This window comes from Calidris pugnax, unplaced genomic scaffold, assembly GCF_001431845.1.
Source record: "Calidris pugnax isolate Ruff unplaced genomic scaffold, ASM143184v1 scaffold56, whole genome shotgun sequence".
In the NCBI taxonomy this organism is placed as follows: Eukaryota; Metazoa; Chordata; class Aves; order Charadriiformes; family Scolopacidae; genus Calidris; species Calidris pugnax.
Window position 1 is genome coordinate 5,489,682 of NW_015090839.1, and position 25,307 is coordinate 5,514,988.

Here is a 25,307-nt window from a genome sequence, read left to right on the forward strand (position 1 = left end):
TACAGAAAGACAGTGTCAAAGAGCAATTCGGCAATGAATGAGTGAACGAGGGTTTTCTTCTCTATCTTCTCTGATAAATTTCTATTTCAATCTTTTCACTATTTCTTTACACTAAATAACTCCTTCATGCATTTGTAATCTCCCATCTTTACAGCTGCAGCCATCTCCTCTGTGGCTCTTCATGTTCATGCAGATCACTTGCACTCATCCTGTTCAAACATTTGGAGTCATTCCCTCACCCACAAACCCCGACACCCCTGGGAGGGAGCGCACAGTGAGGGGGGAGTGAGGGAGGTGATGATGAAGAGCTACAGTCCAGAAACTCAGCTGGAACAGCCGGTTGCAGGACAAGAAATAACAGTAAGTGAAGGAGCTCTACCTTGCCATCCTAACTGATTAGCTCTTCAGGTGATTTGTAACTAGGGGACAAGGCTTATCACCCTTCTGCCAGCACCTCCCTGTTCCACGTTCTGCTTGGATTTCCCCAGACACTCCTGCTGATAAGCAATGCCTACTTTCTTCCACCATCACCGTTCAGAACAGAACTAAATATAAAGTGATTGAAGCCAACTTCTTATACACCATCTCCCAAGCTTTATGCAGGGTATATGCAGGAGGTAACATCTACAAGACTCAACTGATATAAAACTTACATAGCCGATACTTTCCTCAGCCGAATCTTTTTGAAAAAACAACAGTGTACTGTTTTCTCTGCCTACTTATTAAAGAACCTAACAAAAAAGTAACTTAATAATATAATCATCTTTGTTTTGGAATCTGCACTGTATATCACACTATCTCATCACAAAACATAGACCATAAGAAAAGGACTCCGTGGGTTGCTCCGAAACAAAGTGCATCATCTCCCCCAGCAAGAAATGGGACATGATTCCATTCTCAATCTCAAAAGCCATGCCATGTATAGTTAATCTTTATTATCTACAATTCCTCACTTCATTATAATTAATCTGTTTACCCCTGGAAGACCCTACTCTTGAGAATATTCTCTTACAGAATGTAATGGAACAGCAAATTGAAAAGTGAGTCAGTGAAACTGTCATATTCATAGACACAGAATGACTTGATCCAAACTCTCTATCGCAGAGACCATTAAATGGTCATATGCAGGCAGTAAGTCATTTGAAAATTTATTACCCTTTTCTTTCCAGGTTCAGAAGCACGTGTGTCATAGTCATCTGGAAGCTGTAGATAATCTTCCATTCTGCTGGCAATTGCTTCCCAGTCACGTTTCCTTTTAGTGCCAGTCCGCAAACCATCCAGCTTGTCTGAGAACAAACACAGAGCCTCAGAGTTAAAGGAGAATTTTTTTCTATTATTCACACAAACAAGACGAGAGTGGAAAAATTTTCAAAAGAATGAGCAGCAGAAGTTGTACATCCAGCTTGTCTTGACAGGTGGAATGATGAGAGTTGAAATAAACTAGAGAAGACTCAACAGCATTTTCAAGTTTTATTGATCTTTCACATTAACTGTGTGGCAATAACACTCAATCTTTTTATTTGTATGAGGGAGAAAAGTTTGCTCTTCTGGATGTTCACACTATACGGAGTCTGTCCTTACAGGTACAATACAGCCACCAAAAGCTAGGAACCACAGATCCACCTTTCTGTATTTGAACACAATACTAAAGCTGTAGCATTTTTCCCAAATTTGGGGTTTAATACTGTGTCAAACATGGCGTACATGCAGGATCAGGAAACAAGTGATGATCATATAATTTAATGCAAAGACAAGTTTTTGAGATACTGTTTCTGCTAGACAAAAAGTTCCTTGGAAACCCTGATTCCCCCTCCCCCCCTTTCTTTTTCTCTCCCCTCAAGGAAAACATACTCAAAAAATGCTCCAGGACTGGAAAAAAAAATAAAATCTCAATCTTTTTGTTTCAAGGTGTAAGAGGACAGTCATGAATATTTTGAGCAGTACATTTGTCCAACAGGCATCGTTTTCTTCTTTTTCTTATTGAACTGATAAGGCATGAGGAGAAACAATTCCATTCCTAGGTTCTAACATTTTGTAAGTCTATGGACACTTATTTTCAGTGAAAAAACACCACCTTCCTGAAATTATGTAGCAAAACTGCTTTTGGAAAGGAGATGAAGTATTCATTGTAAGATTACGAACAACAAAGCATGAAAATGAAAAACGGCTTTACAAGTCAAAGGAAATCCTAGTACTTCTGTGGATGTTGCTACCATTTGACAAGCCAACCATTCAAGGATATGCAGAAGGAATACTAAGCTTGCAGTTTATATTCTGTAAACCATTTCCAGTGATGTCAGTAATGTTGTTTCAGAAGTCACTGATGAAATTAAATTCACCCACAAAAGGCCTCAGAAATAAACCCAATATAAGGCAGCATATTTTTTTGGATAGCAGAAGAGGATGTTCAAAGGTATGTATTTAAAGAAGTTCAGTTCAGAGATGAGGTTTTTTTACTTAATGTGGGAGAGAAAAGAGCAACAACGGAGATAATGTGAGGCAATGGAGATGTAGACATGCTAGTATAATTTAAATGCCATAAACTAATGAAGTAATTTCTCCCTCATACAACTCTACAATTTTTAAAGACTCCACCCTTTGCCGCATTTCCCTGGAACAGATACAGGATTTCTTCTACAAAAACATTTTAATCCCTCTCTGCCTTTTAAAAAAGCCAACATTTAAGAAAACTGTGCAGAATATTTTTATCTGTTACATGATATCTTGTTACATGATTCAGTTAAGGTCCTTCTTTTGCTCTAAGTTAAATCTGCCAAATTTGAAGCTCAATCTCCAAAGACAGACAGCACTCCTTCTAGAAGACAAAAGTTATTTATACAATATTCCGCTGTTACTCCAGCACATAATGCACTGCACTACTCCTCAGTATTACTCTCAGATCCATCAGTGTAGACCATTTGTAGAACAAGGGTTTCCAGAAAAACAAACAAACAAACAAGGACATTGAAAAAGGAGAACAACAAATGCATTGAGGAGCATTTAGGATCATGAAGAACTGAAAATCCAGGAGCTCTCTGTTGGCAATCTGTGCATGGACATTCCTGCTGGAAGGCAACACGCTACGATGCAAGCCCATCTCATTACCCATGTGGAAGGAAGAGTTCAGTCTCCCACTCCCTGCTGCAGAGAGACCAACTGAACACATCGCCAAGAAACGTGTAACTCAGACCTCAAAAGAGGAGCTCAGGAGGCCCTGCAGAGTATGAGGTTCCCCTATGTCCCTTTTTGTTACTGCTACACAGAATTTATTTTAAAACATTATCTCCTTCCACGTGTTAAGCCGGATTGCCTTTCAGAGGGATCTGCTTCCATCCATACTGTCATGGTTCAAGGTACACGTGCCGTGCAGTAGACACTACAGAAATGTCCAGAGCCTACCACAGAGCATTACTTCAGAATATTCTTTGCTGAAAATGAGGCAAGGTATCATTTTGTAAATATGGTGCTCGTGAATATTTATGGTAGACGATTATTTAGTGTTAAACTACCAAACATCATTTTACCATTGCAATTTTAAAAACAACGAAGCAGCATTTCTGAGAAAACGCAAACTCACCTTTAGAATTTTAACAATAAAGCATCTGAAAGTAACTGACTTAATTACCTCCTTCAAAAACTAAATGAATCAAACAGCTAAATTTGTGCCCTTCTTATACAAAAGCCACAAGGTTTTACGTAAAATGTTATTTGTGTTGTAGAGCAAATTTTACAATGGTATCAAAAATTTGGTGTCGTGGTTTGAGCCAGAGCTCACGTCTCCTCTCCTGGAAGCCTGTAGAACTCACCACTAAGCCGCACTTTGAAACAGAGTATTGCGCTGAACACTTCGAATACAGTCAAATTTTAAAAATGCGAGTCCACTTTTGTAAATTTAAATACAAGAACCTGTGTGCACTATGCACTGAGACAGACCAGTGATTAGACTTTGGAACAAAAACGTGGCTGTGCACCCACAACACATAAGGAAATGATAAACCACACACATACTCAGAGGAATGCATCACCCCTGCCAAAGCAAATCTCAACTAAAGCAAGAGCTCTGGGGCGCACGGTACCGTGATTGTCACAAGTCAGCATTGCAGCTAAAGGACTCAAGCTTTTCAGACCTTTTCTGAGGCTTATTACAAAAAAAAAACAAAAAAAAAAAAAAAAAAAGGAAACAAATAGGCAAACCAAGACTTACAGTGTTGTTTTTGGATTCTGCGCTTAATACCACTTCTGCAAATGTGTGCCCTCCGGGACTAACGCAATAAATCTAATGGGCAGGCCAGTTCCCAGGAAATAACTCAGCTTTGGAACAACAAATGCATACCACAGTTTACATGCCTTTCAGAAACTAATTTTAATTGGTCATCTACAACCAAGTCTTATTGTGAATTAAATATAATAACTCTTACTCACAGACTGCAAGTGCTTATAATGCATACCTTGAGCTAAAAGTTGTCTGCCCTTACAGAGCAGTTTTCCAGAGAAACAGCATTCATTATGTAGGAATGCCTGGCTTCTTTAAAATGTATGCTCTGTCAAAATTTACTTTTCATCTATAGTTCTATATATTTATAAAAATGAGTCTGGAAGGTAGTTACAAAGTAAAATCTTGAATACGGACTTAATAGAAAGACCTTCTCAGCACCTGTATCTGTGTTTTGCAGCATGCTAACATCCAGTTTGTTAATGAAATTTGATTGTTAAAGGATTATTGAAACAGCCTTGCAAGTAACTTTGGCATAAAATTGATTCTGCTGCTCGCTCCCCATTTTACATCTAAGTGGAGACATTTTATATTAAGGATTTTCATATGGAAAGAAACGCAACATAGTTCTTTGTTTCTACTTGTTAGCAGTATTTGATCATAAGAGAGAGAGATATTCTGAAAGCTATTTATACACTTCTGCTGCAGTCACAGTCTCCACATTGCTACAAACTACACATAGAACTTAAATACTTTTAGAACACACTTTGGACTCCTGTGATATTTGTAGAACGCACGGGATGACTTAAGGTTCACCATATGCAGTGCAACACATCTGTTCCTACTACTCAGTATTTAAAGAAGTCTATGTTGTTTGGAATACAGCACAATGTATCACAGCACTCTTCAGCAATGCAGTTTTCCAGTACTATTGTTTCATACATAATAGCAGAAAAAAGAAATCATTATTAACTAAGAAATAATCTTAAGATATTACAACAATCAATTCCTATAACAAAAATGCAAAGCAATCCTGAATTAATTCTGTCAAACTGCCTAGCTGTTTGACATGCCGGAATCACTGAGTACACGGCTCCTCCAGTTGTGCTGCAGGTGCCACATCAATATATTCCACAAATATTTAAATGACTTAAAAGAGAGCACAGCAGCAGAAGACAGGGTGTTGACTAAGCAGTTAACAGCAGAAGATGAAAAGCTGGTTTATGTAAACCAGAGCTTCTAATGCTATTTCTATGGTACAATTGTGATTTTGGTTATTAGAAAGTAATGACACACAGGGCCGTTCCACACATGCAGAAGCAGAACCTCAAAATGTTACGACATGCTGCATCCAATTCAGAGATTTGTTACTTCTCACAGACGTGACAGAAAACAGCAGCTTTATGCAGATTGCATTGATAAAATCTTCACTTAGAACCGCTATTATTCAGTAAAACACAAACCAAACCTGATCATAATGACCAGAAACCAGTTTCCATGTGTACACCTTCCACTGTAGCTGTGGTGCATGCATTTCAGCCTGACTGTTGCTTTTGACTTTGACAAAATCCTAGTATTAACACTTATGTCTAACACAACCAGCAGCACTAATCAGAACAAATGCAGCAAAAATGGTGCCCTTGTGCTCCTGGAAAGTTCATTTTCTATTCTAAGAAGAATTCTAGTACTCTCCTGGAACTGAAGACCATAACGAACTTTAACTTTTCAATACCTAAGGTGTTGAAAAGATACACTGAGGCCTAATCATTCAGAACCGACTTCAAAGCATGGCACTACTTTGTCCTCACACATATCAGTTTTGGAGAGTGAGAAACATCTTCAACAGAGTCAGCTACTAGGCATGTCTCCAAGAAAGTGAGAGGTTACTGATGACATTGAGGCTTGAAAATAAGGTATGCAGTATGAACAAGAATGCAGTGCAATGTAAGTTGACTCTTTGTTTTTCATAATACAGAAGAGGTGAATAAAGAACAGAAATACTGCTTTTCTTTTAATTTTTAAGACAAAGTACTTTCCTTGAACAGATGGAAGAACAATTAATGGGTATATAAAACAGCAACGGTTAGAAAGTCATAACTCCCTTGCTTCTGTCAGAAGACAAATTCCTTTTCTGTATAGATGCTTTTGCAGTTTCAGACACGTGTATGAGATCATTACATTTATTTGTCTTTGGTAAGGAAGCACAGTAAAAATGAAAATTCAGGTTTTGAAAACATCATCAGATACCAACTTCAAGAAACAGGAAAAAATAAATACCCACCTAGCTTTGCCTCAGAAGTGTCCATCTCCCATTTGCTTTTCGGAATGTAACCCTAAATCATACACAGAGAGAAGCTCGGAGGATTAGAGAGAGACACACATGCATATCACTTTTGAACTGGAAACAGCATTATAATGGGAGCTTAAGGTATTTCTTTTTGTAAGGCACAATTCTTGTTATCAGATGAAGGAAACAAATTACTCAGGATTTCAGAACTTCTGCATCCACTTCCCATTCAGTGATTTTGGCAGCCCTTGCAAATCGTTACAAGAGTGCTGCCCTCTGCAAACACAGAACTCCGGGATGAGTCTAACAGACAGCACTGGCGTTGCATGCACAGTCACTAGATTATATTATCCCAGGTGGCAAAGTTATTGCAACAACTTATCAGGCATAAAGAATGTTCAAAGCTTTACAGATACAAATGAAAAAGTTCCTGTAGTCATAAGCTTTTAAGAATATATTCCCAGATTTACTACACACAAACTTCACTTAATCCTTTCAAAGGAACATACTAAATTCTTGGATGAGTGGTTAGTCCATGACTAAACAAAATTATTTTTTCAGTTTAAATGGGAGTATCTGCTGAATCACTAAGATGTAAGCATTATTTTTCGTTTTAAAATAACCCTCTTAGTTAAATGATTCTTTTAAAACATTTTTTTCCTTACAAATAATGTCATCCTATGTTTTACATGTAATGATCTTTAGCCAGTTTTTTCATTGTAAATGAACATAATGATACTAAATTTAACAAAAAGGCATTTCTTTTAGATATCGTCTTGTTATCTTTTCATTTTATATTCTTGGACAAGTAAATTATTATTAAGCAACCCCTTTTAACTCATTTCAAGTGTTCAAATTTGGTATAAAACTACTTATGTTTCTCTGCAACCATTATAGTGAAATGGAACTGCTGAGAGAATTTCATTATTTTAAGAATGATTTTTAATAGAGAGGGAGAAGAACTACTCTAGAAGTTTTCAACAAGAAAACAAACAATCCACAGACCATTTTATTACACTAACTTTTTTCCTGCTCTATTTGTAGGTTGCCTCCACTGTGGTAAACACATACTTGTATTTGTTAATGTTAAAGGTTACTAAATCAGAGCGTACTATTCCAGAGAGCTGCACTGCTTTTATTATGTTCAGCATTGCTCTTCCGAAATCCTTGAAAGACCTTTTTTCTATCAAGCATATATGAAGTGACTTGAGATTATCAGATCCGTGTCTTATTGTTTTTAATCATCTGTAATTAATAAAAACTAAAACAGTTTGTGCTGCAATATTTCCTTGTAACAAATAAATAAAGTTCATGCATATATGTATATTTATACTTTTAAACCAAGTTGTGTTGAACAAAGTGATGTGTGATACACTGGTGAGAACACTAAGTTAAATGCATCAGTAATTCATACCATCAAGCACAGAAAAGAAAGAATTGTCTAAATGCTACAAGCAACCCTATAGGAGTTGATAATAGCAATTAAAGAGTGACTTTGATGGTGTGAAATGACCTATTGTGTGCTGAATCTGCACAGTATCCCAGGTCTCAGATAGGATAAGAAAAGATTCAGACTTCATCCTTTGGTACAAGACAGTTGGATATTCCAAGGACATCTGCCAGATGGCAAAAGCTTCAGAACTCTCTTTTTCCACAGGACTTAATGCGGCAAAATGAATTAAGAACCCTTACCAACTGCTCTCAAGAAAGCAACAGATACCAAATACAGTGTAATGTTTCACCTTTCTGTCTGACATACCTCTCTCTTGAGATTAGCCATGTGACTGAATAGCAGAGATTCCATACAGCAGACAATTCTTTGCTATTGTTCATCTCTTATGAATCTGAAAACATCCTTCTATGTAGATTACTTTTAGTTATTAATAATTTACATTGTTTTCGTGACCATGCTTTCTCCTTGTCTCATAAAGAAAAGGTTCTATTGTTATATGTGCTGTAAATAAGGACACTCCCCAGATCCCATTAACACACACAGACAACACACACACATTTATGCACAGATGTCTCAAAAGGTAAAGACAACTTTCTCTTCTAGATATAGCTCATTTCCAAGAAATGAGACTAGCAGCCATATTCTTGTAAACATGGATGCATCTTTGAAACGTTCTAACCACACTTTATGAAGTCTCATACTCTGTGCCAAGGAATAATTTAGTAAAGAGAATAAATGAGTCATGTTGGAAAAAAACAGATGTTTATTAAAAACCACTCTTCCTAAATTTTATTTTTTTTTATTCTGTATTTCAACTTCCTTCTAAACTGCCACTGCTGAGGAATAGTAAGTTTCCATCAAGAAAAAGGACTCTGAGACTTGTCGTCTCAGACATTTTTGGTTACTTCCTGTTTATTGGAGTTTAACTGCTTGGTTGTGGGAGCTAAGGTTTGACACATTCAACTCATCAAGCACTTGCCAGCTGCAGCTCCAACATATACCAAGAAGTTACGTTAGGAAGACTTCTGTAGCCTTTTAAATACATACATACACCAGCCCTCAGGGCAATTCTCTAACCTTCATTTATCCAAGAGACCTAATCCCTCACCTTGGAAATACCTACTGACAAAGTGAGTGAGCCTTGGCAGAGAAAGCATTCTTTTTCATAACTGTTGTCATATACTGTGCCAGTTGAGAAGAGTTCCTTATACATGTGAAAGGAAATAAGCTAAATTGATCTTTGCCCATTCTTCCCATCCCTCTACTTAGTTCATTCTTGGATAATCTGGAAGACAGTGCTATAGTGTAGTGCAATTTATAAATGTCTGTAAGAGGTATGTTGCCATGCTCCACTGATAATGCTGTTTGTGGCATATACTCACAGATTCTTAAAAAAATTCAGTTAGAAATAATGACATTAACGTTCTCCTAGAAATAGTTAAGGAACAAACAACTAGAAATGTGAGTATTAAGACTGCATGGCTAAGAATGGCAATGGGTTGGCATTTATAAGACTGAGATTCCCCCTCAGACACATTAACAAACATTTTGTTAAAGATGGCTGATGTGTCTCCTACCAGTTCACTTTCTTCCTCCTCTGCTGTATCCTTCTTGACTTCTTCTTTCTGGTCTTCAATATTTGCATCAAAATCCTCCATCTCCACCTGTTCCAAAGCACAAGCATGGACTTACAAAGCAATATTTGACTTTTAATTATCATCATTTTAGCATAGCGAGTAGAAGATTCCAAGTTCAAATAGAGAGGAAAGAAAGGATTCATCTTGGAAAGTATGATGATGCAATATATATGAATATTGGCTCCATCTTGTCTTCTCTCAGAAGCAGGTTCCCTTCTAGCTATGGCGTGACAAACTGTGTGGGAATGTAGCAATTGTTTATTCTCTTCCTTCACATGCATTCTTTGCGCTACCAGTATCTATAACAGAAAGATACTGCTCTTCCTTCTCACACAATCCCATTTCAAAACTTGAAATCTCAGAAAAAGGTCTTCAACTTGCCATTTACGCATCACTGGATGCGCTCTCCGCATAGAACAACAAGCATTTACCTTTATATATTCAGATACCACAGTGAAGAATAATAATCACAGGTATTAACCTAATAAAGAAAATGAATGCTTTAAGACATGCATCTAGCCCTGCCCATCTAATGGAATACTTTCTGGGGTCCATCACTCTAGTGGAGATTCACATGTATACTGTGGATACCTAAAACTCTCAAAATATGCACAGTTTTTCATGCCATTAGTAAAACCTTGATGCACACAGAGCAAATCCCAAATCTGCCCTTCTCTGAGCCTACTTGAGAGCTGACTCTTTTGCTGGCCTCTTAAAGATTACTATTTTCTGATACAAAGAATTTGGAGATTCAGAAATAAGCCACTGACCTCACGACAAACTGGAAGAAGTAAACTCTCTTCCTACTTCAGCAGTTCACCAGTTTCTATGGCCATGACAAGAGCTGTTCATTTTTACTTGGGTACCTTCATGCATGGGTAATTAATAAGAATAATGGAATACACTTGACTGACACAGTGATTCTCACTTTCTACAGTTCCAAGTATAACTGCCCTGTTGTGATCATACCCTTCTCTGCTTTGTATTTTCAGTATAGTCACATCTACATAATTTGTAATTTTAGCAAGCACAGAGATTCTCACCTCTTCGATAGCAGCATCCTGCAATAGAGAACGAATGTCCAGGCGCATCATGTGACGTGGTGCTGCCTCCCAGTGATCAGACATCTGACAAAAACCAAACAAAAATGAAGCATCTAAAAACATAACAGGTTCAATGAAAAATTTGGTTTCTGATTATGAACAAGATGTATCTGTACTTAAGTAATTTCAATCAATCCCATGAAATAACTACGAACTCTTCTTAGAGGAAAAGTGTAAGCATTATGTAGTCTAAAAGAGGTCAATAGTTTTCCAAGAACAGCAGTCCAGAACTGAAGGGACAATGAAACTTCTCATTAATCCTATGACTCCAGATGTATACAGTTACCCTGCTGATGTCCTTTAGCTTGCGTCCATGAATATTCCTCTTGGAACACGTCTGGTTATCCGCACTCATTTCAGCTAAGTACACCTAGAAAGAGAAAGACAATATTAAATATTGTAGATCAATTTTTGGAGCTCTTCTTCTGCCTGGTGATACACTCTGCAGTTGTACATTCTAAGAAAGGTAAATTTATAACTCTAAGACCACAGCATTTTTCCTGGACGTGAGAGGGACTCTGCATTCAAAAGTTTAGAAATACCAGCATACATGTGCTAGCAAGCTCAAATGCTTTTTAGGCTCCATTACCTCAAAACCTTTGGTTTTTGCAGCACTCCAAAACTGTTCAAAATGTCGCACTCTATCATTGATAGCATCAAGGATAATGAAGGGGAAGAAGCCATCATCCAAGGTCTTTTTGAAAGTTTTAAACATGCTGGTACGATAGGTCTCTTCCATATCAGCTTCATATTCATACTCCATCACCTTTATCAAAGACAAAAGCATTTAAGAAAGAGGACAGCTATTAAATTGCTAATGTTCAAGTGCTGAATGTCATGACCACAAAGTACACTGCTATGAGAAAAACATCCTCCAGGACCATTTTTAAGAATTTGCCTATTCTGCCATTAAGTTATATTGACTTGTTTTGAAAAACAGGCCACAGAAAACCGCAGTCTTCCAAAGCCACAGACTGAAATTCTGATTGCCATCGTCTTGTTCCAGAATGTCTTGTTTCTTTGTGAAGATAAGCAACTGATTTAAAAGTACCTTCTTTTTCACTTTTTTCCCTGTGTCTGGGTCTCTCTCTTCTTTTTCCACTTCAGTGATAAAATAGTCATCCAAGCTGAGCACTCTTGGTGCAGGTCCTCCACATTCTACTTCTTTATCCTGGGAGGAAAGGAAAAAGAAAACATATCCTCTTACTGTAAAAATTCCATTCTGCTACTGAGGATCTTCCAAATGCTTTGGCAAACAGCAGTTCCCTGCTCTATATTCAAAACAAGAAGAGAGCAGTATCCCTAATGCCTGCTAATAGTGGAGGGGATTCAGATGCCATATGACGACATGGAACACGAAATAACAACAGGCTGAAATCCCAGACAAACAGCAAGAAAACAGCAGAGGAAGCGCACGTAAGAGACATGCAGCACTACACAGTCAGCAGTTGTTTACATACCCTGATGAGCTTTGCTACATGCGTCTTTCCACTGCCAGGCAACCCTCTCATTATGATTACAATCTGAAACAAAAATCATGTAAGAAAATAGGGCACTGTACTACATTTAACAGAATCTCCTTTGCAAAAATTTTCTTCTAGAAAATTATGTGCTCTGGGCTTGCACTTTGCATACCAAGCCTCACTGCCTAATTTACAAACCAAGCTGTGAGGAACGGTAGTAGTTCCACAGAATAAGAGTATATGATATTAATCATCCCAGCAGCTAATATTACATAGGATGTTACAGATCTGGTTCAGATAAAATTAATTGAAACTTGTCTAAATAGCCTGAATTTATTCTTTCTTATTTTATATCGTGCATTGTCAAATCTCTGACTTCTGTAAAGTCAAGTCTTTTCTCCGTTACATCAAACACCCAAGTGAAGACCTCAGAATAATTTAAAATACATTAGCATTACCTACTAATACTAATTTCATCTTAGCATTCCAAGGAAGCTTACATCTCCTGTTGACTCCTAATAGCGATGCTACAACACCCCAGGCATTTGAAAAGGAACCAAGAACTTCTAGAGCTTCCTCAAAGGTAGGCTTGTTCCCATTGTATTAAACTGATGAGCATTTTATCTGAATATAGACCTCATAGAAACAGATTGATGCTTTCAGAATGCACACTCACTCTCTCCGGCCTGCTATCCCGTCCTGGTGGCTTCAAAATATCATCTACATTTTTAGATTCTGGCTTCCTTTCCACTCGTGGAGCAGGTGGTGGCTGACGAGGCATTGATGGAGCAGAAATAGGAATTCTTTCCTCAGGGTAATTTCTACGATCACCTTCAAATTCCAGTGTTTGGACAGAAGAATTTTCTTAGTTCAGTAAAATAAAAAAATTAAGATGTTCATACCCAGCTGAGCTGATTTAAACAGACCTTCATTATTTTAGGACAAATTCACAGATTTGTCCCCAAAATAATTCAAATTTCTAATCTTGAACCTATTGCAATCAAAGACATTTTTGAAGAGAGTATAACTGTTGCATTCCTGATCTTATCACCACTGAGAAACAAAACCACATGACACCATCCGAATAAATTTACCCGAACTATATATATGCTGAACAAAATACTGCAAATCAATTAATCTTCTCTCAATTAATCTTCACCTCTGTGAGTCCTTATTTTTCATAATACTCTAGCATGGCTTCAAGATTGAGAAACCGTACCTCCAAACATGGAAGGTCCATGATCATACGCTGGACGATCTGTCTTTCGTTCATATGGTGGTCTTTCAAAACCACCTCGCCTGGAGGAAGGATGGTCTTTCTTGTCACGGTAAGACTGAGTCCTAGAAGGTGTAGAAGGAAGAACCCTGCTATTTCTAGAATTTCTACTATGGATTCCAGGAAGAAATGAACATGTACCTCACAGGCAAAATGGACAGCCCTACGCCCGATGCAGCCTGAACTGTATTGATTTCCATAGTGTCGCAAAACCACGTACCTATCATCTCGGGGATGCCGCTCTTTGTCAAATCTCTCTCGTTCATAGTCCACAGAACCGCGGTCTCTGTGCAATTCCCGCTCTCTCTTGAAATCCCGATGATCTGTGTTGGAATTACCCTGACGCTCAAAATAAGGCTCACGATCTCTTTCTCTGTTGTAACGACCCGGGTGCTCTGAAAGTAGAAACCCATGGAAATGCAAACTACTAAAACATACTCTGAATTTTTTATTATTTTTGAAGGAAAAGCAACAAACAAGAGTGGAAGAAAAGTACATAGAAACATACGTGAGGGCTAGGATGGACTTAACCAGACACTGAATATCTATTCCAAACTGTAAGAGACAACCATACCATGAAACCATACTTAAAGCTACAAAACTAAATTTTTAAAGTAGCTAGGTCATTGGACTGCATAACTCCTCTTGACAATATAAACTGCTATTTTTATGGGCCTCTGAAGAAATTAAGTGGTTCTAGCTTAAACAAGAGTTACATAGATTAAAACTTTTCTTAAGAGCTAACTAACTGTCTGAGATCTAGCCAAGCGCTCCCTACCTTTTTGAAATGTTTGCCTCTCCGGTAAAGGTTCTGGACGCAGGGTTACCCTCTCCCCATATGGAATCTGTTCCACTTTACTGGTGGTTATATCTGGTTAAAAATAACCAAAAAATAATCAAAGTCTTCAAATACCCCTCTTCCATTTCCTTTCCTCTGTCATGAAAAGCAATCAGTCAATGGCATTAAAAGCGACTGGAATAACTTAGCAAAATTTCTTTTAATGGATAATGCAAAAAGAGCTGCACATAAATACACAACACCATAGTTTTGGAAGTCTGAAGTGGGCTTGTGTGTGTGTAAGTACGCATACCACCTTATCTTAAGAATGGAACTTCTGCCTTTTCAGATGAATTCAGGTAGCATGCACAGTCAGAAGATTATAAACATTTAAATGCTCTGAAAGTTTCAATAACTCATAGAACTACCGTAACGTCAAAGTTAGTAACTGAAACGCTCACTTTAGATTCCTAACAGTGACAATTTTTCTAACAGCTTTTAGTAAAACACCTACTTAATGGAATCAATATGCCTTCAATTCATGTTATGGCACCTTAAACGAGAGAAAAAGCGCTCTTTGAACAACAGTGCCCAATTTAAGGACTTCTTTACGACATGACTTCACTCCTGTTAAAAACTAGGAATGAGGGAAATTAATTCTATTGAAAAACTAGTGCTGAATTTTAGCTTTGATAAGCTCAATGCTAAAAATCAGAGACGTTCATTGTTTACGTATTAAATGCCTTTTTAGGACACAAGCTCTTCACAACTAGAATTTCGTCTCCCTCCCTCTCTAGAGGGTACCTTGTATCCATTAAGCAGTATATAAGTAATGCAAACACCAGTCACATCCTGCTTTAATTTACTAAGTCACACCTAAGAACTGTAACAATCCAAAGTACCTTCTAGCACAGATATTTCCACACTTGGCTACAAAGGGATTAACAGAAAGTATCAGTATCAATCTAAATACAACACATTGATTTGTTGATCAGCAAGTTTGCTGATGACACAAAACTAGGAGGGGTGGTTGGCACCCAGAAGGCTGTGACGCCATACAGAGAGACCTGGACAGGCTGGAGAGTTGGACCAAGAGAAACCTAATGAAATTAACAAGGGCAAGTGTAGGGTGCTGCACCTGGGGAGAAATAACCCCAAGCACCAGTACAGATTGGGGGCTGACCTGCTGGAGGGTAGCTCTGAGGAAAAAGACCTGGGAGTTCTTGTGGACAACAGGATGACCATGAGCCAGCAATGTGCTCTTGTGGCCAAGAAGGCAAATGGCATTGTGGGGTGCATCATGAAGAGCGTGGCCAGCAGGTTGAGGGAGGTCATCCTGCCCCTCTACTCTGCCCTGGTGAGGCCCCATCTGGAGCACTGTGTCCAGTTCTGGGCTCCCCAGTTCTAGAAGGACAGGGAACTGCTGGAGAGGGTACAGCAAAGGGCCAAAAAGATGATTAAGGGCCTGAAGCATCTCTCGTACGAGGAGAGGCTGAGGGACTTGGGTCTTTTTAGTCTTGAGAAGAGAAGGCTTAGGGAAGATCTAATTAATGCGTACAAATACTTAAAGGGAGGGTGTCAGGAGGACACGAGAGAAAAAGCGCTCTTTGAACAACAGTGCCCAATTTAAGGACTTCTTTACGACATGACTTCACTCCTGTTAAAAACTAGGAATGAGGGAAATTAATTCTATTGAAAAACTAGTGCTGAATTTTAGCTTTGATAAGCTCAATGCTAAAAATCAGAGACGTTCATTGTTTACGTATTAAATGCCTTTTTAGGACACAAGCTCTTCACAACTAGAATTTCGTCTCCCTCCCTCTCTAGAGGGTACCTTGTATCCATTAAGCAGTATATAAGTAATGCAAACACCAGTCACATCCTGCTTTAATTTACTAAGTCACACCTAAGAACTGTAACAATCCAAAGTACCTTCTAGCACAGATATTTCCACACTTGGCTACAAAGGGATTAACAGAAAGTATCAGTATCAATCTAAATACAACACATTGATTTGTTGATCAGCAAGTTTGCTGATGACACAAAACTAGGAGGGGTGGTTGGCACCCAGAAGGCTGTGACGCCATACAGAGAGACCTGGACAGGCTGGAGAGTTGGACCAAGAGAAACCTAATGAAATTAACAAGGGCAAGTGTAGGGTGCTGCACCTGGGGAGAAATAACCCCAAGCACCAGTACAGATTGGGGGCTGACCTGCTGGAGGGTAGCTCTGAGGAAAAAGACCTGGGAGTTCTTGTGGACAACAGGATGACCATGAGCCAGCAATGTGCTCTTGTGGCCAAGAAGGCAAATGGCATTGTGGGGTGCATCATGAAGAGCGTGGCCAGCAGGTTGAGGGAGGTCATCCTGCCCCTCTACTCTGCCCTGGTGAGGCCCCATCTGGAGCACTGTGTCCAGTTCTGGGCTCCCCAGTTCTAGAAGGACAGGGAACTGCTGGAGAGGGTACAGCAAAGGGCCAAAAAGATGATTAAGGGCCTGAAGCATCTCTCGTACGAGGAGAGGCTGAGGGACTTGGGTCTTTTTAGTCTTGAGAAGAGAAGGCTTAGGGAAGATCTAATTAATGCGTACAAATACTTAAAGGGAGGGTGTCAGGAGGACAGGGCTGGTCTTTTCTCAGCGGTGCCCAGTGACAAGACAAGAGGAAATGGGCACAAACTTGAGTATAAGAAGTTCCACCTAAATGTGAGGAGGAACTTCTTTACTGTGAGAGTGGTAGAGCACTGGAACAGGCTGTCCAGAGAGGTGGTGGAGTCTCCTTCTCTGGAGACATTCAAAACCCGCCTGGACAACAGGCATCTAGAGCATGTACAACATGTACAACATGCTCTAGATAGACCCGCTCTGGCGGGGGGGTTGGACTAGATGATCTTCAGAGGTCCCTTCCAACCACATGTGATTCTATGATTTGATCACATCAGTTGGTATTTATGAGAAGCAGACATGGCTGCACACCATTCAGTTCACATGAAATAGCTCATTATCACAGCACTGAAGAAAACATTAAACTCAATGCTGGAGATTACAGACTCCTTAAAACTGCATTGCTTATCACTAGATCACAACGTACGCAGCCCACAGGTCAGCTGCAGAACATCTACGGCCCACTTTGCATGGCACACTCCTTTAGAAAGAAGCTAAGAGGACTAATTAGGTCTCTGTTACAAATCAAACAAATACACTGTAATACCCACCTCGCCCGTGGCCATAATCCACAGTTTGCTGAATTACGGGTGCTTTAGGAACCGGTGGAATAACTGGAGGAAGAGACACTGGTACAGCTGGCGGAACGGAGGTGTGAACGGCAGGTACTTTCACAGGCGAGGAGACGGGTGGAGGCATCATTGACTCCTGTTTACACAACTCATACTCCATATTTGCTCCTTTATCCTCATTTGTATCCCAGAGTCCATGGAAAGAATCCTCATCCCAGCGTTCCTGTTCCATAGCAGAAGGTGATGGTTTTAAAGACTGACCATGACTTGGGGTTGTAGTTGGAGTAGAAACTGGAGCATGTGGCCTTGTCATAGGTGTAGCAGGCCTTGACAGTGGGGCACTTGGTCTTGTCACAGGGGTGGGCTGTCTGAACAACACGGGAGGCTTTATAATAACAGCAGGAGAAGGTTTAATAGCTTGGGCTTCTACTGGTGCCTCTGAAGATAGCTGAGAAGAGACCTAGATGCAGAAAGCACTTTTAATGTAGATCTGTAAACTAACCTTCTCTCATCCTCTGTAAGTCAGTAAGCATAATGGCAATTGGTAATCAAATCATAAGCAGTACCTCCATCAAGGTGCTTATAAGTAGGAGGACAATATTTCAACAACTGGTGGCCTGAATTAATTTGGTGCTTGTTCACTATGTGAAGACTTAAGTCCTATTTATTTTCTCCTTCAAAATAACCTTACCACTTAAAGCTCCAGTAGGCCTAGCTCAGTTCAAAAGTGTCTACGGTTTTATTCCCAAAGACTCCTGATGTCTGCAAAGATTCCTGCTGTCTGTGAGGAGGCTGAAAAAGTCTGAAAGTAGGGCAGCTTGGTGAGGCACAAAAGGATTGATTGATAAGGCCAGCTTCTTTCTGGAAGTCACTGGAAAAATTCCCAGAGAGCAGAATCACCTGGAAACCTCTTAATGAAATCAACATCAGATCAACATAAGAAATGGGGAGGTCTTGCCCAGTGGGAAAAAACCAAGAAAACAAAACCCCTTCATGAACCAAACGCCCTCATGGAACCCCATGTGCTGTGTCACAAGAGTCTTTTCAGCATCACAGCAGATGCCAAGTTATAGGCAGCCTTATTACCAACATGCAACAAAACTTGCAGAACGGTTATAGATGCAAAGCTGAACTTTGTAATAACAGGTCAAAGTCACAGCAGAAGTCTGAAGGTAAGAATCCCAAGAAAGACAACAGCTGTTTGAACAATTATAGGCAGATTGGTGAAGTAGTCTGAGATACAACACATCAAAGTTGGGAAAAGTCACCTGCTAAAGGCATCAACACATCTGCAGTTCTTGGTAGCAAATCTGTTCCATTATTTTACTTTATGAACACTGCAAACAAGGAAGAGGTCAACTAGGCAAAAAGAAAACTTGCAGTGCTTCATTCGCTGCATAATGCTTCTCTGGAGGGAGGGACAAAGCAAGCTTGGTCTGGCTAAATGTCAGACGCAGAGGTCAGTACAGCTAAATTTACTGGTATCAGTAACTTCGGGGTTAAGATGGGCTGAAGAATAAATACTGTGCATCAACTCAGGTATGTCTTCCAACATATACTTAGCAAAATTGTTTGTTTGATCTAGGAAGGATTTATAAACTTGAGTTAACATGATTGCAGAATTTCAGTTAGTTTCTGACCGGATCTAAACTATCAAAAAACCAAATATGAGCAGCTGAGAAGAGTTCCCAGAACCAACCAGGAGATTAAGCAGCAGAGGAATAACTTGCATTACGACGAGAGATTAAGTCATGGAAGCACACAAATGTGAGCACTTTATAATATTCCAGAGGGTAATGAGAATTCTTAATAACAACAGGAAACAGAAAGCTAACGCCCACTCTGTGTTGAAATATCTCAGTTTCTGATGGACCAAACCTCAAATTTCTCGCTTTAATTTCTTCAAGAGAGGAGACAGCTCTTAAAGTAGAAAAAGCCAAGCAAGATCAGAATTAAAGACAGTATCAGAACCCAGTTAGGCAGGAGGATCTTCTCATGAGACTTACACTGCTGTTTTGGAAGAGCTCACTGTTTCTTGCACATCATCCCACAGCAGTCTAGGCTGTTGAACCTCATGCACCACTGTCCCCAATGGGTCATGCTCAGAAAACACAGTGGACTGAATAAGTAAGAAAGGCTTTTGAAAATCTAAAGAAACTATGAAGTTCTTTGCCTCAGCAGAAAAACAATGAGGTTGTAAGGGCTGCTCGGGAGGCATTTCATAGAGAAGTTTGACCATCAGAGTGCAGAACTGATCTGACATACACATTAATAGTAATTGCTAATGGTATGTTATTAATTTAACACAAGATGAATTTACCTGGAAGGCACCCGGCCTTGTGCTTGTGTTCTGTGATCTAGGAGAGTCTTGTGTGGAAATGTCAGGTTTAAACTCTTTCAACTTCTGTAGCTGTTCTTTTTGCTCTCTGCATATGAATCACAGGAAAATGTTATAAGTCTGTAGCTTAAGTGAAAAATTAAAGAAATCAATGCTCACAGTGAAAGCCATGTATTACACTAGCATTAGGTGCCAAGTCCAAAGAAGAAATGGACACAGCAGGCTTTACATGGTCAATCCATAAACCTGTTTCACATTCACCTAACCATGGAGATACTCAATATATTAGCTGCCCCCTTTTTTGATCACAAATTTCCTCTGCAACATGCAGCTATGCTTTTGGGCTTGGCCAGAACCACTCCCACTTTGACAGTAAAGAGCAAAGCTAGATTTTAGCTTCTGACAGCACCTTCTTTAAACCAGAAGTCCAGCGGAGATGCATGCTTCAAGTGCTCTCGGTGACTTGCTCTGGTTTGCAGACTAACAGGATTGAGGCCAACACAAAGCACCACAGAGACTCCAACATTTAAAATCAAAGCAGTGTTGTTAGCTTTTGTTTCCTCGTTTTATTGTTATGGTTGGACTACATGATCTTAAAGGGCCCTTCCAACCTAGACAATTCTATGATTCTATATATCAAAATGCTATCTAGTCTATGGAGCAAAGACCAGGACCAGTAGTGAACACTACAACCACCAGATTATTAAGATCTCTCTTCAATATGATTTCCTTTCAGTTTTCATTTGCATCTTTTTATCCAGTTTTTTTTTTTTTATTGCTGATAACTCTTTGCTCATATTGCATGTATGAAAGTAGTGGCCAAAGAACAAATAAAATGGGATCCCTCTGTACTGGGCACAACAGGGGCTGTCCTGACTAGCAACCCATCTGTTCAGTGTTCAGTGCAAGGGGAACTTGCCTCACAGAAAGGGATCCAAAGTGCTCCATTAGTACAAAGAGTAAACTGAGCAATTGCTAGTGCTTAAAAGGTCGTCTTTACACCTGGCTTCAGAAAAATACACCTGATGATAAACACAGAACAGAGTATGCTATTCTACACACAATAAAAACAAAGCCAGATGAAGGGTTTACCTTTGGAGATGAAAACAGATATGCACCACTACTGATACAACTCTTGGCTCAAAAAATATATCATAAGCAATCTCCTTAAGTTGTTCCTACCCTTCAGACTGGGGTCACCTGCTTATAAAACCAGATGAGAAGTACAAGCGTACCTAATTTTTAAGATCATCCTCATATTAAATTAAAATCCATTATCAGCAGTGTCATGTTTATATTCCCCCTTTTTACTGGCTTACAAAGGGGTATATGTATCTACTTTCTTACATAAAATGTTTTAGTTTCTGTGTTTAACTATTTCAGCCCTAATATATTATTCACTTTGGCAGTGATTCCCAAACTATGGTCCCTGGATTAAGTCCATTGGCTTGCAGCTAGTCAATTAAACAGCAAAACATATGCCTGGCAACCTGAGGCAATGGGAAAGTCAGGAAGCTGAAAATGATCTATTGCTCCAAACTTTTGGCAAACATTGCTTTATAACACAGGTTTCACAATTACTAACAACTGTTGAATTAACCTAACTGCAGTGAAAGATTAAACTAGTCAGAATAAAAGTTATCCCTTTCTTTTTTAATGTTATTTTTCTCGCATTTTGGCATGCAACTAAGGCCCTCCATATGGGACAGATGCTTAGCAATCTTATGAGTCTGAAAACAAAATGTCTTCAAGAAAAGTGCAAAACGTCTCTGTATCTTTCAATATTGCTAAATGTAAATGTAATGACAACCAAACATTCATTTTAATTGCCCGTTATTTTAGTGTAATATCTTGTTTATGAAATTAAACCCGTATCTTTACTAGGCAGCAATCCTTAGTGACCTCTTAGTAATTCCTGAATAGGATGAACTTCTGTCTCTAAGATGCTTCCTCTTTTCTCTACAATCTCCTCTGAAAGATCTCATTCACCAAAAATAGTTGTTGGTGTTTTTTTTTTCAAATACATTTAATGCACCTAAATTCATGCACCAAATCACAAAGATAGCATTTGGATAGATGGTATGTGCTCCATTCATTCTAATATTACTAAATGTACTGAGACCTAGGATGTTTCTGATGTTTAAGAAGATACTCAATTACTTATTTTGAAATAGACATCTATTAAAGCCTTAGGGAGCCTAGTTGCTGCTTTTTAAAATGTGGTCTTGTGAGCTCTAGCGTTCGTATCCTCTTGATTGTTATCGCTGCTGACATGCTCAACTTCAGAACTAATATCAATCAAACTTGACAAAAATATTCACTGATGATGCTGGATTTCAAATGAGGGAGCATTGTAAAAAGAAAAAAAACAGGTATGCTTTAATTAAAAAGTAAGCAGTATCCTGAAATTAAATAGGTCCCATTGTGTGAATTAAGAACCACATTAACGTAGATCTTGACAGGTAAGTATTATAAAGCAATTACCGATGAGCTCATCTGACACTAATAAAAAGACTGAAAAGCAATTATCAACAAGCTCATTTGAGGATAACAAAAATACTGGTCAGGTGATGTGGCCAGATCTTTTCCTGAAAAGTAACAAAGAGGAAATATCATATTCTTGGGGAAAGGGACAACCACCTATTTAAGACAAGATGACCATCCATAAAAGCTGCGATGGAGGTACTCCAAATAACTTGTTCCACATGAGCTCCTACTATCATGCTGTGGCGAAAGAAATGAAGCCATTAGTGCATAAACCAAGGAATGAGTTAGGAAAGGAGCACTGTCTCCACAAAATGAGCTTCCCACCCAAAATGACAGAACCAGGCAACTCACCGAAGCATTTTGAGCTCCTGGGCAGCCTTCAGAATTATCTCATGCTGTCTTTGGCTAAGGACCATCACTCCTCCCAACGACTGGTCAGAGTCCAGGTTTGAATCTGCTCCCAGCATATCAGAGGAATGTGAAGGTGGAGGAAGGGACGAATCTGAATGATCATCCAAAGACCGCATTCTGTCTCCATCATCTGGATACCATCTATCTGACAACCGTTCCCTCTCCCAATCAGTCCTTTCAGGAAGGTAGTCTTGCTTCTCCCGCCATGTGTCGTATCTCTCTGGATACTCTCGAATCCTTAGCTCTCCCCTGTCTCGGAAGTCTCTGTCATAATGATCTCTATTCCTATCGTCCCTCCACCTATCTTCACGGTATCTGTCCAGAGGTGGAAGAGGTGGTAATGGTGGTAGAGGAGGGATATCCAGGTCACGATTCCCCACTTCTCTGTCATCCATAGGTCTCATGTCCCAGTCTCTATCCCATTCTCTGTCTAAATCTTGATCATAAACGTCTGAGGATCTTCCAGTCCTATCTAGATCTCTCTCTAGTTCTCTCTCTCTGGGCCTTTTCCAGTCATCCCACCATGAATCTCTTCTGTCATGATCAGATGATAAAGGAGGTAGTGGTGGTAGGGGAGATAAAGGAGGCAATGAATGGTGGGATTGCAACCTGTCATCTCTGTCATATGCATCTACAGAATCATCTTGATAATCAGAGTTGTGATCTCTCCAGTATCGTTCTCTTTCCCAGTCATCCAACTGCTCATGCTCCAAAGAAGGGTCATCTTGACTATCTAAAGGAAATTCCTCTTGCATTGCATCATCTTCATGACCCCAAGAACCCCTCAGTGTGTCATCTCGATGGTACGGAGGCAATTTGTCAGGGTCATCTCCTAGGTGAATGGGTTTATCCATGTTGCCTGTTTCAGATCTTCCTGCTTCCCTCTCCCGGCTACCTGCCCTCCTGATGGGACCCCTCTCCCGGCTACCTGCCCGTCTGACTGGGCCCCTCTCCCGGCTACCTGCCCGCCTCATGGGGCCCCTCTCCCGACTGCCTGCCCGCCTCCTGGGGACCCTCTCCCGACTGCCTGCCCGCCTCCTGGGGACCCTCTCCCGACTGCCTGCCCGCCTCCTGGGGACCCTCTCCCGACTGCCTGCCCGCCGCATGGGTTCCCTCTCCCGACTGCCCGCCCGCCGCATGGGCTCCCTCTCCCGGCTACCTGCCCTCCTGACTGGGCCTCTCTCCCGGCTACCTGCCCGGCCTCTGTCCCAGCCACCTGTTCGCCCAGCCAGCTCTCTGTCTCGGCTAGAGAACACCCTCTCATGGCTATCTGACCGTCCACCCAGCCCCCTGTCTCGGCTGCCAGACCGCCCATCTGGCATCCTCTCCCTGCTGCCCGACCGCCTGTCTGGCATCCTCTCCCTGCTGCCTGCTCTTCTGAACATTCCCCTGCCACGGATGGATGCCTGCCTGGCCTGCCCTCTGCCTCTGTACACATATCCTCTGCCACGGCCTTCATCCATCCTGCCCATTCCCCGGCCATGGCCATCATCCATCCTGCCCATTCCCCAACCGCCGTCCATCCTTCCCATCCCCCGGCCACCATCCATCCTTCCCATCCCTCGGCCACCATCCATCCTTCCCATTCCCCGGCCACGGCCCATTCCCCAGCCACGGCCATCCCCCTGCCCTCTGCCACGGCCATCATCCAGTCTGCCCTGGCCCCTTCCTCTGCTTACTGGTCCCTTGCCTCTATCTTCATGCATAAATTGCCCTTTCCCTCTGCCTTCTGGTCCAGGTAGGCCCTGGGTGCTATCTGAAGCAATCAACTGGTCGTCCGGTGTATCCAAATCCTGATTTCCTGTTACAGGAGTTACCGCACCACCTGTTCTTGCGATGTCCGATTGCAAAGCTACAGGGTTACTAGAAAGGGATGTTGATTTCTGGTTCTGAATAGGTGGAGTAGGTGCTTTGGACTCTTCTACTTTCTGGTTAGGATCATGTGAACTCCACGTCCACTTTTTAGGAGGGTCCGAAGTAGTTTCTTTGACTTCAGGTTTGGATGGTTCCTGTTGAGTGTCTGTCAGGTCCTCACTTGGCTCAATGGGACCTGCACTCTGTGCATCGGGAGTAGACTGCGTTCTGCTTACAGTCTGCTGATTGCCAGCCACCTCTGTAAAAGACTCTTTATTTTCTGACTGTGAGTCTGTCTGTGACTGCTGTTGCTGCTGCTGCCCCAAATGAGGTCTGGGTCCCCTCCACCGTGGACCACTAGGTCGGGAACCGTGTCCATGTGATGCATTTGTTGAAGTATAAAATTGTGCTGCTGGTCCTCGTGGGATAGTCCCCCATCTACTCGAAGACTGTCCATCCGTGTTCTGTCGGTCAAAACGTGACCTGTATCCTTCTGAGCGCTGGGAGTCAAAACGAGGTCCTCTCTGTCTTGAGCCTTCAAATTTGTCATAGCCTCTTCCCCGAGGTCCATCAAATCTATAGATGACATAATGGCAATTTTATTCAAAAGAATACATGAAATTAAAATCCTCTAAAAGGGTGTCAATCCCCCAAAAGTCACTTCTAACTGATGAATCCTAGTGTGCTTTAAATCAATCTCAACTGAACCAGACCAGAAGAAACATGTTCTTCAATTCAATATTGTCCGAGGACCAATTTAAGCCACTTGCAAATT

The 25,307-nt window shown here is 40.5% G+C and overlaps 1 protein-coding gene across 2 annotated transcripts in view; it reads right to left on the reverse strand.

The window, feature by feature from the left end:
- YLPM1 (YLP motif containing 1) overlaps positions 1 to 25,307 on the reverse strand; it is a 53,826-nt gene that overhangs the window by 11,941 nt on the left and 16,578 nt on the right. The window contains exons 5-19 of one of the 2 annotated variants that reach the window (XM_014941772.1): positions 22,619 to 25,108; positions 19,763 to 19,868; positions 17,422 to 17,665; positions 14,211 to 14,303; positions 13,653 to 13,827; positions 13,376 to 13,497; positions 12,833 to 12,987; positions 12,154 to 12,216; positions 11,745 to 11,864; positions 11,283 to 11,459; positions 10,980 to 11,063; positions 10,634 to 10,717; positions 9,531 to 9,617; positions 6,495 to 6,546; positions 1,156 to 1,286 (exon numbers count right to left, since the gene is read on the reverse strand). In XM_014941772.1, the coding sequence (XP_014797258.1) occupies positions 1,156 to 1,286; positions 6,495 to 6,546; positions 9,531 to 9,617; positions 10,634 to 10,717; positions 10,980 to 11,063; positions 11,283 to 11,459; positions 11,745 to 11,864; positions 12,154 to 12,216; positions 12,833 to 12,987; positions 13,376 to 13,497; positions 13,653 to 13,827; positions 14,211 to 14,303; positions 17,422 to 17,665; positions 19,763 to 19,868; positions 22,619 to 25,108 (4,183 nt within the window). Of the gene's footprint in view, positions 1 to 1,155; positions 1,287 to 6,494; positions 6,547 to 9,530; positions 9,618 to 10,633; positions 10,718 to 10,979; positions 11,064 to 11,282; positions 11,460 to 11,744; positions 11,865 to 12,153; positions 12,217 to 12,832; positions 13,021 to 13,375; positions 13,498 to 13,652; positions 13,828 to 14,210; positions 14,304 to 17,421; positions 17,903 to 19,762; positions 19,869 to 22,618; positions 25,109 to 25,307 lie in introns of both variants that reach the window. The other variant, XM_014941771.1, reaches the window with a different exon arrangement.